General features: G+C 41.1%; 1 protein-coding gene across 3 annotated transcripts in view; it reads left to right on the forward strand.

The window, feature by feature from the left end:
- ccdc88c (coiled-coil domain containing 88C) overlaps positions 1 to 12,654 on the forward strand; it is a 107,053-nt gene extending 94,399 nt beyond the window's left edge. Inside the window, exons 27-30 of one of the 3 annotated variants that reach the window (XM_061986844.2) lie at positions 2,563 to 2,619; positions 4,547 to 4,660; positions 7,877 to 8,109; positions 8,800 to 12,654. In XM_061986844.2, coding sequence (XP_061842828.1) covers positions 2,563 to 2,619; positions 4,547 to 4,660; positions 7,877 to 8,109; positions 8,800 to 9,531 — 1,136 coding nt within the window. In that variant the 3' untranslated portion in view covers positions 9,532 to 12,654. The remainder of the gene's footprint in view (positions 1 to 2,562; positions 2,620 to 4,546; positions 4,661 to 7,876; positions 8,110 to 8,799) is intronic. The other 2 variants (XM_061986846.2, XM_061986847.2) reach the window with 2 other exon arrangements.
- Positions 12,655 to 14,546: the final 1,892 nt, after the last annotated feature.

The following is a 14,546-nucleotide window of genomic DNA, read 5'->3' on the forward strand; positions in this document are numbered from 1 at the left end:
TTCTTTTCATCAACTCACTTTTGTTATTTCTCCATCTCTCTCTCTCCCTCTCTGGCTCCTCCTTTCAGCTCCCCCCGCCCACAAAACTTTCACTTTCACTTTCCTCCCTGGTCAAAGTCGACAAAAAGCCCTTCCATCGCCCCCCTCCCCCTCCCCCTCCCCCTCCCGCCCTGCCCTGTCTCTCAGCAGGCGACTGAGGTTCTGGTCCTCCACTGACATCACAGATGACATCATCGCTAGCCACTCCACCTCCGCCAGTGGAGTCCCCTAATGCCATCTTCTTCCTCCTCATTTCACCATCATCATCATCATCACTTCTCCTCCATACTCACAAATATTTATTTACACAACATACACACATATACACAACATGTACACAATAAGCTTACTTACAATATACACACATATATACACATTTACACAATGTACACACATTGACACAAATATACTCGATATACACACATACAATCATATATACACATACACATTCACACGTATACACAATATACACGCATTTGAACAATAAATACACACATATACACACACACACGTACACACTTCACAAAATACACACATTAACACTTACACAATGCACACACATACACGCGTATACACAATATACATACACATACATAATATACACACATTTACAGTTACACAATACACACGTGTACACACATGTACGCAATATATACACACACATACACACATTTACACAATATACACATTCACAATATATACACATGCACAATACACACACAAGTTGTTCCTCAACCCAACAAGTCAAGCACACAAAAGAGATGTGTTTTGCAGTTATGGGCTACCAGTAATACTAGTAAGTGTGTGTACAGTGTGTGTTTGTTGTGTGTGTGTGTGTGTGTGTGTACAGAATGTGTGTTTGTACTGTATGTGTGTGTGTGTGTGTACCGTGTGTGTGTACTGTACGTGTGTGTGTGTACTGTACGTGTGTGTGTACCGTGTACGTGTCTGTATGTTTGTGTGTGTGTGCATGTGTATGTTGTGTGTGTCTGTGTATGTTGTGTGTGTGTGTGCTTGTGTGAATGTTGTGTGCGGGTGTATGTTGTGTGTGTGTTGTTGCAACACACACACACAAGCTTGCTTGCTCCTTCCAGTTGTTTGCTATGCAAAAGTAGATTTGTCTTGGTGAGTGTTTGCTGCGTCAGCACTTTCATCTAGCAGGATTGTGACAGCACTTCAGTCTTGTTGATTGTGTTGTTGTTGTTGTTGTTGTTGTCACTGCTTAAAGGAAGTTCCGAGTCATGTTGATTGTGTTGTCGCTGCAGCAATCTGTCTCAGTTGCAAGAAGAACACAAGTCATGTGTGAGTGTTGTGAACATGAGACGTGACTACATGTGACTCCTTACTTTCAGCAAAGTGTAAGAAGTTGTAATGATCATTTAGGTTAGGTGCGTGTTTAAGAAACAAATGTTTAATGTATTACTTGATATTTTTTTTCAACGTTAAAAGACCCTCATTTTTTTTGGTGTGGCCGATGTTACCTTGTTGTGCTAATTAATGCACCCACCTGTTCCCAATTAGCCTGTTCACCTGTGGGATGTTCCAAATATGAGCATTCCTCAACTTTCTCACTCTTTTTTGCCACTTGTGCCAGCTTTTTTGAAACACGTTGCAGGCATCAAATTCCAAATGAGCTAATATTTGCAAAAAAAAAAAGAAAGTTTCTCAGTGTGAACATGAAATATGTTGTCTTTGCAGTCTATTCAATTGAATATAAGTTGTTTTATTTCCCAAGGTGACATCTTCACTGCTTTTGTACATGACACTTCTACATTTCAATGTTTAGCTTTTAGCAGATAAATATACAATGCATCTAAAGTTGGAGGAATGTTTATCATAACATGTTTTAATTGTGTTTTTGTAGTGCATGTGTGTGTTTTTTCTACTACACATGTTTCTATAGATACAAATGTTTACAGTAAAAGTTAATATTTGGTGCACAGCAACCTTTATGAATGAGGCCCTGGATGTTTCCTTCCTGTGACAGCCATTGTCCAATCAGCTTCAATTTCCCTTCTTCAGACGTGTGTGTGTGTGTGTGTGTGTGTGTGTGTGTGTGTGTGTGTGTGTGTGTGTGTGTGTGTGTGTGTGTGTGTGTGTGTGTGTGTGTGTTGAGGGCTTCTCACCTAAGATGCATTCAAAAATGTTTCTTTCTAAACTTCTGTACGCATTTCATATTGTAGCCCACTTCTAAATCTTTTTTACCTGGCTTTGCATGTTCAGTCTTTTCCTGCACGTAAACGATACAACATGTCCATCTCTGGTCGTTATCTTTTCCTGCACTTTAAACGATACATCTTGTCCACCTCTGTTTGTTATCTTTCCCTGCACGTAAACGATACAACATGTCCACCTCAAGGCTGACATTTATTGGGCCTCAGCAGCTAAAGTAAGAATTGTAAACGCTGTGCTTGAACTAATCCTCCATCTATGCTTGCTAATGTCGCTTGCATCCTGTCAGCATTGCACCTGCACGTCTGGATCCCCACTAATCATCTCATGTATCACTTGGTTGGTCTGCAGGTGTGGCAGACCGAGGACGAGGGCTGTATCGCAGTGGTGAAGATCCACATGGACCAGGTGAATATTCAACTTAAAGTAGCAATGATTCTCTCTCACACACACACACACGCACGCACACACACACACACACACTAGGTGAGGTGAAATTTGACCCATCCCCTTGTTCACCCCCTGGGAGGTGAGGGGAGCAGTGAGCAGCAGCGGTGGCCACGCCTGGGAATTATTTTTGGTGATTTTTTGTGTTACATGTTTACATCTATACGTATATATATACATATATATATATATATATATATATATATATATATATATATATATATATATATATATATATATATATATATATATATATATATATGTATGTGTGGGGAAAAAAATCACAAGACTATTTCATCTCTACAGGCCTGTTTCATGAGGGGGGGGTTCCCTCAATCATCAGGAGATTTTAATGGGAGCATTCACATACCATGGTTTATATAGGGCACAGAGTGGGTGGGTACAGGCTGGCCTAGGGGCGTGGTGATTGGCTCATGTGTTACCTAGGAGGTGTTTCCGTCTGTGGCGGCATGCTGTTACAATTTCGCTGCGCTTGTTGAGGGATGACAGGTCTGGACGGTAAATAATAAACAGTTTCTCTTTCAAGCATATGTTGCATCTTTTATTACAACTATTGTAAGGTGTGCTGGATGCAAGAATTTGCCATGTTATTGAATATTCAACATTATTGTCTTTGAGGTCCCAAATGTGTTTGCTGAGTTCTGTGGTATTCCGCAGGTTTTGGTTCCTGAAAGAAGCCTTGTGGTTGTTCCATCTGGTTTTGAATTCTCCCTCGGTTAATCCTACATATGTGTCGGATGTGTTAATGTCCTTGCGTGTTACCTTAGATTGGTAGACAACTGATGTTTGTAAGCACCCCCCGTTGAGAGGGCAATCAGGTTTCTTTCGGCAGTTGCAGCCTTTGTTGGTTTTGGAGTCGCTCTGTCCGGGGGCCGACGGCTCATTTGCAATTGTTTTGTTGTGGTTTGAGATGATTTGTCGTATATTGTTCATGCAGCTGTAGCTCAATTTAATGTTCTTGTTGAATACTTTTCTTAGGGTGTTGTCTTTGGGAAAGTGTTTGTCAATCAGATTGAGGAATTTGTGTCCAATGTTAGTTGAGACGTTTTTGCTGTATGGGGGGTTGTACCAGATGATGTCGTTTCGTTTTCTGTTCTTTTTCGGCTGGTTTCCTGGCGTGGGTTCATAGGTGAGGGTGAAATTGTATCCGCTTTCATCAAGGGCTTTTTGGTACGGGGGGGTTGCTTGGTCAAATTCAGCTTTGCTAGATGACAGCATCGATAGCCTTTTATTAATTCCGGTAGGTATTCTTTTCGTGGTGGTGGGTGGGTGGTTGCTGTCATGGTGCACGTATTGGAGTGTTGTGTTGGGTTTCGTGAATGGTTGGTAGCTGTTATTTCTCAGGTTGAAAGTGACGTCAAGGAAGTTGACGGTTTGCTTGTTGGCTTCAATCGTGATCCGTAGGCCGTTCTCTTTGAAAATTTGGCATATGCGCTTCTTGGTATTCTCGCTGTTCTTTGGCGAGGCGCGACACACTGCCAGTCCGTCATCACGGTAAATACCAAGGTTCAGATTGAGGCTGGCGATATATATATATATATATATGCCATGATATATATATATATATATATATATATATATACAGACAACTCTTTGTCACGTGTTCCTGGCATCAAATTCTAAAGTTAATGATTATTTGCACAAAAAAAAAAGTTTATGAGTTTGAACATCAAATATGTTGTCTTTGTAGCATATTCAACTGAATATGGCTTGAAAATGATTTGCAAATCATTGTATTCCGTTTATATTTACATCTAACACAATTTCCCAACTCATATGGAAACGGGGTTTGAAGAAGCAAAATAATCCAAAGCCCAACTGAAAACATTCAACTATTGATCATGACTCTGCTTTGTAAATGTTGTAGGTGTGTTCTTAGACCAAGACAATGACAGGGTGTTTGGTCACATGGGAGGTCGCCCGGGGTCAGCTGACCTCAGTCATCACACCTCCAGCTCCAACTCACCTGTCAAATGCAAAGGTAGCAACATATTTCCACTAGCAAGTCTTATAAGGTCACACTTAAAAGGTTGGACTGGGAATTTTCCTATTCTGAAAAAGTCAAGTTCGAAATGAGATATTTAAGCAAATGTGACCAGACCTCAGTTCAGCGAGTACCAAAAGATTGAGGATGATTGTGTGTGGCTTTTTCTTTGGCTTTGTGTGGCTAATTACAGGCATGTGACATTTCTCAGAAAACAAGCAATCGTTCTTGTGTCAAAATATGACAACAACTTTGTTTCTTACCAAGCAGTGAAGTTGTCACCTTGTCAATAATGCTCAATAATAATAATCCTTTTCAACTTATATTCAATTGAATAGACTGCAAAGACAAGATATTTCATGTTCACACTGACAAACTTTCTTCTTTTTTGCAAATATTAGCTCATTTGGAATTTCCAATCCAATCCACTTTATTTATATGGCACATTTAAACAACAAAATGTTTCCAAAGTGCTGCACAACAATATTAAAAACAATATTCAAATAGTATCCTTAGCTCCACCAATGACTGAATAAAAAGAAAAAATAAATACATATAAAAACAATATAAAATTTGATGCCTGCAACATGTTTCAAAAAGCTGGCACAAGTGGCAAAAAAGAGTGATAAAGTTGAGGAATGCTCATCAAAGACTTATTTGGAACATCCCACAGGTGAACAGGCTAATTGGGAACAGGTGGGTGCCATGATTGGCTATAAAAGCAGCTTCCATGAAATGCTCAGTCATTCACAAACAAGGACGGGGCGAGGGTCACCACTTTGTCAACAAATGCCTGAGCAAATTGTTTAAGAACAACATTTCTCAACAAGGAATTGAGGGATTTTACCATCTACGCTCCGTAATATCATCAAAAGGTTCAGAGAATGTGGAGAAATCACTGCACGTAAGCCATGATATTACACACCTTGGATCCCTCAGGCATCAAAAAGCCACATCAGTGTGTAAAGGATATCACCACATGGGCTCAGGAACACTTCAGAAAACCACTGTCAGTTACTGCAGTTGGTCGCTACATCTGTAAGTGCAAGTTAAAACTCTACTATGCAAAGCCAAAGCCATTTATCAACAACACCCAGAAACGCCGCCGGCTTCGCTGGGCCCGAGCTCATCTAAGATGGACTGATGCAAAGTGGAAAAGTGTTCTGTGGTCTGACGAGTCCACATTTCAAATTGTTTTTGGAAACTGAAGCAAAGAGGAAAAGAAGCATGGTGACTGTTCTAGGGTGAAAGTGTAAAAGGCAGCATGTGTGATGGTATGGGGGTGTATTAGTGGCCAAGACATGGGTAACTTACCCATCTGTGAAGGCACCATTAATGCTGAAAGGTACATACAGCTTTTGGAGCAACATATGTTGTTATCATGGACGCCCCTGCTTATTTCAGCAAGACAATGCCAAGCCACGTGTTACATCAGCGTGGCTTCATAGTAAAAGAGTGTGGGTACTAGACTGGCCTGCCTGTAGTCCAGACATTGAAAATGTGTGAAGGCTAAAATATGAGAAGGGAGACTGTTGAACAACTTAAGCTGTACATCAAGCAAGAATGGGAAAGAATTCCACTTCAAAAATGTGTCTCCTCAGTTCCCAAACCTTTACTGAGTGTTGCTAAAAGGAAAGGCCATGTAACACACTGGTAAAAATGTCTTTTTTGCAATGTGTTGCTGCCATTCCATTCTAAGTTTATGATTATTTGCAAAAACTAATAAAGTTTGTCAGTGTGAACATGAAATATCTTGTCTTTGCAGTCTATTCAATTGAATATAAGTTGAAAAGGATTTGTTGTATTCTCTTTTTATTTACCATTTACACAACCTGACAACTTCACTGCTTTTGTACTTATTAAATAAAGTATCAATAGAAATGCGATCTAAAGAAAATGAGTTGAATGCTGGCCTCAGCCGCAGATCTTCGCTGTTTCTCTTGCCTAAACCAGCTGGCTAGTTTGCTGATGTGTTTGTGAGTACGTCCACTTTCTGTTTGGGGAAAATAATAGTTTCACATTAACTCTGTTTTTTGGTTTGATAATAAAATATGGAAAAGGGATCGTTATCCATTATCCAGATGTATTCATGTGTTTGTCAGTTACTGTCAGTCTTGGGAAAATGACTTTGAAACAAGTCAAGTTATAGTTAGTCCGGGCGTGGCCCAAATCTGATACAGAAAGATGAGATTTGAAGCACTATGAAACGTTTAGACTCGTCAAATATATCCAATCTGTGTCAGTTGAGGGCAAATAAATGAGCATTGGTGTGCAGAGATGTGTGGGACAGTGTTGTCACATGTGAGGACACAAGCAGCTTTTAATAAGCAGACTGGACAGAGAATCAGACGTATAGTAAATACTGTACAATAATCTTTCATCAAACTACTGTAGCAACAAATGCTATGGTATTGATTTTCAAACATGATTTCTTATCTAAAAGTTGTCAAATCTATGTCAGATGACATAGATTTGACAACTTACCACCAGACCTTAGTAACTTAGATTCAATATCCCTCTTCTAATCAAGACTCAAAACACATATTCATGACTGCCTGTTCATTGGAATCATCTTTTCTTCCCTATCTTTGTTGTTGTTTTTTATCCAATTTGATTTTATTGGTGTGATATTGTATGGTGTCCTTGAGTGCCCAGAAAGGTGCCTTATAAATAAAATGTATTATTATTATTATTAGATGTTAAAATGGTGTTTTGGGAGGACCAGGCATTCATTTCAAGTCATTTCAAAGGACTTGGCTGCTTGGAGATGTTCTGAGTTAGCAACTTGCTTGGAGATGTTCTGAGTTAGCAACTTGTTTGTGGCATCCTGCCCTTAAGTACACTCTGATCCATTGACGTGTTTTAGATATTTTAAAGTTGTTCAAAAAGGTGGCGTATCAAACAAAACATGTTTTCCTGATGACTTCTTACATTTGTTGGGAAATAATCCCGTCAATGACTTTTATGTGAAAGTAACTTTAATCATAAGTCATTTCCCATCAGTGACTAATAATGTTCTTTTGTATTCATTTTTTTATTTACCTCAATTTTCAATAACAATATATTAGTCTGTGAAGGTTGCCTTTACCCCTCATTCAGTCCGGTGTGTCCTCATCTAATGCGTTTCTTCCTCTTTTGTGCTCCCCCTTACAGTTCTTCCCGCTCCCTGTTTTCCTGTTGTACTCATGCCTCAATGTGACTGTTCTCTTTTAGATGCACCAGACTGTCAGCGCTGGTCAGGCAGTCTGTCCAGCGATGATGTCATGGGTCTGAGCCAGTCTCAGCAGACTTTGTCCCGGAGTGCGACCCTCCCGTATGACCAGTCACCCCAGCAGGCTCAGCCACAGCGCAGGAACAGGAACAGAACTCGACCCTCATCTCCTGGAAGTGAGATGGTGACGTTGGAGGAGTTTCTGCAAGAGAGCAGCGTGAAGTCGCCACAAATGGTGAGAAAGATGGTTGTTAAAAGTCTGTATTTGAGTTGAGTCATGTGCTGAGTGGACAGTTTCATGTGGGACATTTCCACCCTGCAATGACGTGACAACTAATGAAGCATTCACACACTTCATCATTGTCAGAAGAGGAAATACTTGCTGTATCAATCAGTGTTTACTTATATAGCCCAAATCACCAGTGTCTCAAAGGGCTGCACAAGCCACAAACACATCCTGGGCTCAGATCCCACATCAGGGCAAGGAAAAACTCAACCCAATGGGATGACAAACTCACAAACACAGTCCATGGGAAGGTCTGATAGTTCATCATGTAGCTCACACACACATAGTCCATGGGAAGGTCTGATAGTTCATCATGTAGCTCACACACAGGGTGGTTGTGGGGTATTGTTTGTAGAACTTTGAGGACAAAAATGAATGAATTCCATTTTGGAATGACATCACATGTTTCTATGAAAAGCTTGAATCAATAAGGTCAGTAAATGGAAAGAATTAGTGCATCATTTCTGTCCAAAGTCGTTTATTTGTGGCCCGCAGGCAACTTTTGCTTGAAAACATTGAAGTTGTGCGAGAAGAAAACAATGACTAAAAAAAGGGTTATTTAACAATACCTCAAACATTTAGTGGCCCAGAGGTCAACTGTGGTAACCAGAAGTGTTTGGTCTTATGTTCCTCCATTAGGTGTCCATGGGAAGCAAAGAGGACCTGATGAAGGATTACTTCACCAGAAGTCCAGATCCCACTGGCAGCGACCATGTCACCCCCACCAGCTACGTCACACCCACCGTGCACACCCCCAACCAGAGACCAGGCCAGAGTGTCAAGCCGTCTCCCCGGCAGCCTGTGGGTCAATCCCCAGGCTCCGGTCGGCCGATGACACCGAGAAGCAACCAGTCTCTGAGCAGGACCTTCAGCCTGGCCTCTGCCGATTTGCTTCGCTCTAATGGGCCGGACGGTTTCCGGGACGGCGGGTCCCCTAAGCAGTCGGATCTGGTGATTCGACGGCAGGGAGGGGCTAAAGGGCGAGAGAGACCACTGTCCGCCCGTTTGGCCGGGTCAACCAATCAGCCGGGGGACGGCAGCTTCCTGGCCTCACCCGTCCACCACTCGTCTTCTCTCACCCTGCAGACCGAGAGGGAATGCGATAGAGGGCGGACTCCTGTGTCGCATAACGCCCCGCCCTCCTCATACCATCATCGTGGTGAGGTTGCCATGGTAACCCCCGTGAGGGCCGTATCCGCTACCCAGCTGGGCGAGGCCTCGGCGCAGGACGCCCACTCCAGTGACTCTTGCCAGAGTGGAGACGCCGAGAGGCCAGGATGTAGCACAGTCCAACGGCCAACAAGCACACCGGCCTCCCCGGATCCCAACAACGACCCCCAGACCGTGTGGTATGAATACGGCTGTGTCTGAACGCTCTCTGCTCTTTCCAACCAAAAGACTAAAACTCTCACATTTCAATATCCAATGTGGCAACCGTCGGTCATCTCTAACTGCAAGTCTGACCAAATCCAAGGCAATGAAGCCGGAGTTCAGAACACCTTTTTAAATGCTTCTCTTTTGGGTCCACAGCGGAATGAGATCACTTAACCCGGAAAACCGTCCTAGGCCACATTGACTGTCTAGAAACGAAGCAGCCACCAAAGGACTTCCAGTAGATGACTGTTTTACTTGCGACACTAATGGTGCCTTCACACTTGTCATCCTGTGAAAACAGACTCTTTGCTACTACGCTTCGTTTAGTCAAGTGTAAAGGACCGGACCAAACTAGCAGACCAAGACCACTTGAGTGATGGGTGTAGGTGTAGTCTTGGACTACAAACCGCAGAACGCAAACCACAGAATTGATGTCGGTGAAGTCGTCCCAGATGCCTTCGTATTGCAGAACATCGCCATCTACGTATGTGTTCCACGGAGGAACTGCAAAAAAGCCTCTAAAATGTGGCCATCAAAAGTAAAGTTCTTCAACCGTAAGTCCAGTAAGCCAGAAGACATGGTGTTGTTCACGTGTTCCAATCGTCTGCTGACAAATGTTCAGGTGTGACCTCACACACTCCTGAACATTGTTGGTCTGGATCAGTTAGGGACTACAAGTGTGAATTGTCCAGACAAACCTCTATGTAGAGATTCCAAGCACCTAATTCAAGGGGAACTATCAGAAGAACTGAATGCTGTGTGGAACAAACACTGGAAAAGGTGAGAGGCGGTGAAGTGGTTGGCAGAACAAATACGTGAAACGGAGAGAGAAACCGAAGGACGAGTTAGAGAAACAGTGGAGATCGCGAGCGTTTTGTCCCGGTTAAACCACAGACCACCTTCGGTTTTTGTCTCAGCATTCGACACTTTACCGGAAAAAGAAACACACGTTATTTTCACTGAAGCCATATTTCAACCTAGAAATAGGTTTGAACTCCAAGCAGAACACTGGTAGATGTGCAACAGTACGCCATCAATGCAACAGTACGCCATCAATGCAACAGTACGCCACCTTGCTTCTAAAGTCCCAGTTGGGTTCGTAATGCGAAACATACAACTTTGTAGATTTGTGAAACGTCTTTAATGTTTTGTTTTCTAAATGAAACCCAAGAAAGTGTAGCCCGCTAAAAGGAAAGTGCAATAGTCAGTTATTTTATTTCCATAAATGAGAGTTCCGTATAGCCTGATGGTTGAAGCTTGCAGTCCTCCACTTGTTTACACGACTGCTCAATTCCCGTTGTTTTGGCCGTATGACACCTGTATCACACTTGTCCAGGTCCGTGTGGACGGTGCCATTCCCAAGTCTTTCATATCCCATCAGTCTTCCAAGTCCGTGTGGACGGTGCCATTCCCAAGTGTTTCAGATCCCATCAGTCTTCTTTGGTGTGTGGAAATACAATGAACGCTCAGAGCGCATCCATCCCACATCATTGTTCACCAAAATAGACGGTTACTAAACAAATAGTTGACAACGGAGCAGCAAAACGGGTGAAAATGAAATGTTTTAGGAACTCCGACACTCCCATCTCTGACTCGTCGCCCACAGACACACTCTTCAAGCACACATCTCAGCAAAATATCCCGTAAAAGTGCCAGAGCCAAAATACTTCTTCATCTTCTCCGCACAATAATTAGGTGGAGAAAATGTTGACTTTGATTGCACAAAATCATGAAAAGTGCGACTCAAGTGGAAGGCATGTTTAAGTGGAAGGCATGTTTAAGTGGAAGGCATGTTTAAGTGGAAGGCATGTTTAAGTGGAAGGCATGTTTACTTGGGTCAACATACAGGTCACATTGCCTTCACATTAGAAATATTTTTTTCAATTCTTTATCTGAAATAAGGGGGAACCCTTATTTAAAAAAAAAACGGTCTTGCCTCAACAAAACAATATTGGTCTTGTAGTTGTAGGATTATGTCTCAAAACCTCACCAGGAGTCTCAACAACACCCGGAAATGACAGAAAATGTTTATTTTTCGAAAACTTTTTTTTGCTAAAATGTCATAAAGGGGAACCCTTACACAAAAATTTTAAAAACTGTCTTGCTTCCACTAAAAATATTGGATTTGACAAAAAAAAAATCAGAACTGTTGTGAACGTAGCCCTATTTCCCGTCTCTACTGGACAACAAGCTTCTTTCAACTTGTCAAATACCTGAAGGCCAGGTGTTCCAAATCAGGCTCTGGCTTCTCCTTGGCAACATCGCCAGCCTCCAACCAACTTCTTGTCCCTCACTTTTATTGTGTACACACAAAAAATGCACGTTTTCTCTTCTTGGGTGTTGTTGACAAATGTTGGAGTTAGGAAATATTCATCCTGATTGGAGTTTTACAAAAAAACAAAGTACCAAACGGAAGACAAAAAGTGGACAATATTGCAATGGTTGTTTCCAGGAACTGAATCATGGCTTTGCAACACTAAGGAGCTAAAAATGCTGGTTTCATTGTGTACCGCACACCATACCAATAGATCCAAGGACGAATATATGAACCGTGACATTCCTATTCCTATTATTTTGCGGACTATAGTACACACTGGTATATTAGCCACACCCACTAACGTTTAGAAGACAAAAACATGTTTCCAAATATTAGCCACAAGCCGCAGATATATACCTTGTGAAATTAGTTATTTACACATAAATATTTTGTAAATGTTTATTTACATACCTTAATTGTTCCAAATGGTGTCTGTAACACGGCAGTAAAACGGCTCATCAAACAAAACAGAAGTCATGGTCATGGACCCACTAGCTGTGCAAGCTAACTCTCAATCAGCTAAACAGACTCAATAACTCCACGCTGATGTTTTGGTGAGTTTATGAAAGTGAAACAATACAAAAAGAATTGTAAGTTGATAATACTAACAAAGATACTCGTAAACGTGTTAGCATATTAGCTAATGCTAACGACGCTAGCTTCATTACATCACTATAGCAGGTACAAACATGCATGAAAACACTCCTACAGACATCACACATGGGACGCTTTACTGAGTAGGAATAGTTTTAGTTATATTGTAAATCTTACAAACGTTGCTTGGCGTGATGAATGAAGAATCCATACGAACCATGCTTTCGGTTGAAAGCACTCGGGCAATGCAGAACTGCGGTACCTGCAGTGAGCGAACTCGTCCAAAAGATGGCGCAATAGCACAAACAATAACACATCTATTCAGTGTATTTGCTTGGGTTTAAAAAAAAAAAAAAGGCTTTGCATTATGGCTGTCAGTGAAGGTAAATTCATGAATTAGCCGCATTGTTTTATAAGCCGCAGGGTTCAAAGTGTAGGAAAAAAGTAGCAGCTAATAGTCCGGAATTTACAATAACCACACAGACATGATTTTTTTTTTCAAATGCACATTTTCTCTTCTTGGGTGTTGTTGACAAATGCTGAATTTGGAGTTAGAAAATGTTCATCCTGGTTGGAGTTTGACAAAAACAAAGTACCAAACAGAAGACAATAAGTGGACAATATCGCAATGGTTGTTTCCAGGAACTCAATCATGGCTTTGCAACACCGAGGAGCTAAATATGCTGCTTTCAGTGAAGGAAGGATTTGATCTGACAGACAAATACTTCATAAGAAGAATGAAGGATACAAGCTGGTAGTTTTACAGATGCCGGTGATGCTGATTGGCTGTGCTGTTGTCCTCTCACAGTTCCCAAAACAGAACCATGTAGAGAAATGACATGGTTGTTTACACTGGAGTTGGAAAGATGAAGGTGTGAGGACTTCTTTTCGCCACCGCACATTTCTATATGCAACAAGCTAACTTATTGTAACTGTACATAGTGACTTAGGAACTTTTCTCTTATTGGAACTGTACATAGTGACTTAGGAACTTTCCTTTCCTGGAACGGTAAATATACCATGGCTGAAAATGCTTCCCAAAAACAAAATTGTGTTTAAAACAAAATCCCACTGGAAAACGTTCAATATTTTTAGATTATGATGCTTTAAACTATACAAATGAAATGAACTTAGTTGATGAAACTGGATTTTACTTTTTGTGATTTACAAATTCACAAAATAAACTGGAAAAAAAAAACAATTTCACTGGAAAACTTAATATTTGAAGATTTTGATTGTATAGTTTTTTTGTACTTAGTTGATGGAATAACGTGTTTATATATGTTCACTTTCCTGCTGTTTGTCCATCTGCATTTCAAGCAGATGAAATAATAAAAGCTAACGTGTGTTTGCTGATGTCAGCCGAAAATATGTTCATTTCCCCAAGGCCTTTTTTTTTTTACCATCTGAAATAACTCTTGAATGGATCAAACATTATTCCTCTTCTGCTGACTGGCTGAAAGCAAAGTGTGTGCGTGTGCGTGTGCGTGTGTGTGTGTGTGTGTGTGTGTGTGTGTGTGTGTGTGTGTGTGTGTGTGTGTGTGTGTGTGTGTGTGTGTGTGTGTGTGTGTGTGTGTGTGTGTGTGTGTGTGTGTGTGTGTGTGTGTGTGTGTGTGTGTGTGTGTGTGTGTGTGTGAGAGAGAAAGCATAAGCACGCTTCAGCGAAACAAGACTTTGCTGACTTGGCGACTTGAAGTCAGTTTTATTAGTAAAAAGAAGGTGTGAGGTTATTTACACTCTAAAACATTTGAATAAACAATACAACTTTGGAATTATTGGCTGTTTTTGCGAGTGTTGTGTTGAGCTCAACTCTGGACTCACACCTACAAATGAAAGATGTCCAAAAGATAAAGAATGGCAAGTAATGCCACGCCCATTTCTTCCCCACAGACAAAAATAGGAACACGTCATTTCCCACAGTAATTGTCCTTTTACGTACAGAAGACAATCTGAAATAAATGTACATGACGAATAAATAAATAAATGTACATGACGAATAAATAAATAAATAAATGTACATGACGAATAAATAAATAAATGTACATGACAAATAAATAAATAAATAAATGTACATGACGAATAAATAAATAAATGTACATGA

This window comes from Nerophis lumbriciformis, linkage group LG26 (genome assembly GCF_033978685.3).
Source record: "Nerophis lumbriciformis linkage group LG26, RoL_Nlum_v2.1, whole genome shotgun sequence".
Lineage (NCBI taxonomy): Eukaryota > Metazoa > Chordata > Actinopteri > Syngnathiformes > Syngnathidae > Nerophis > Nerophis lumbriciformis.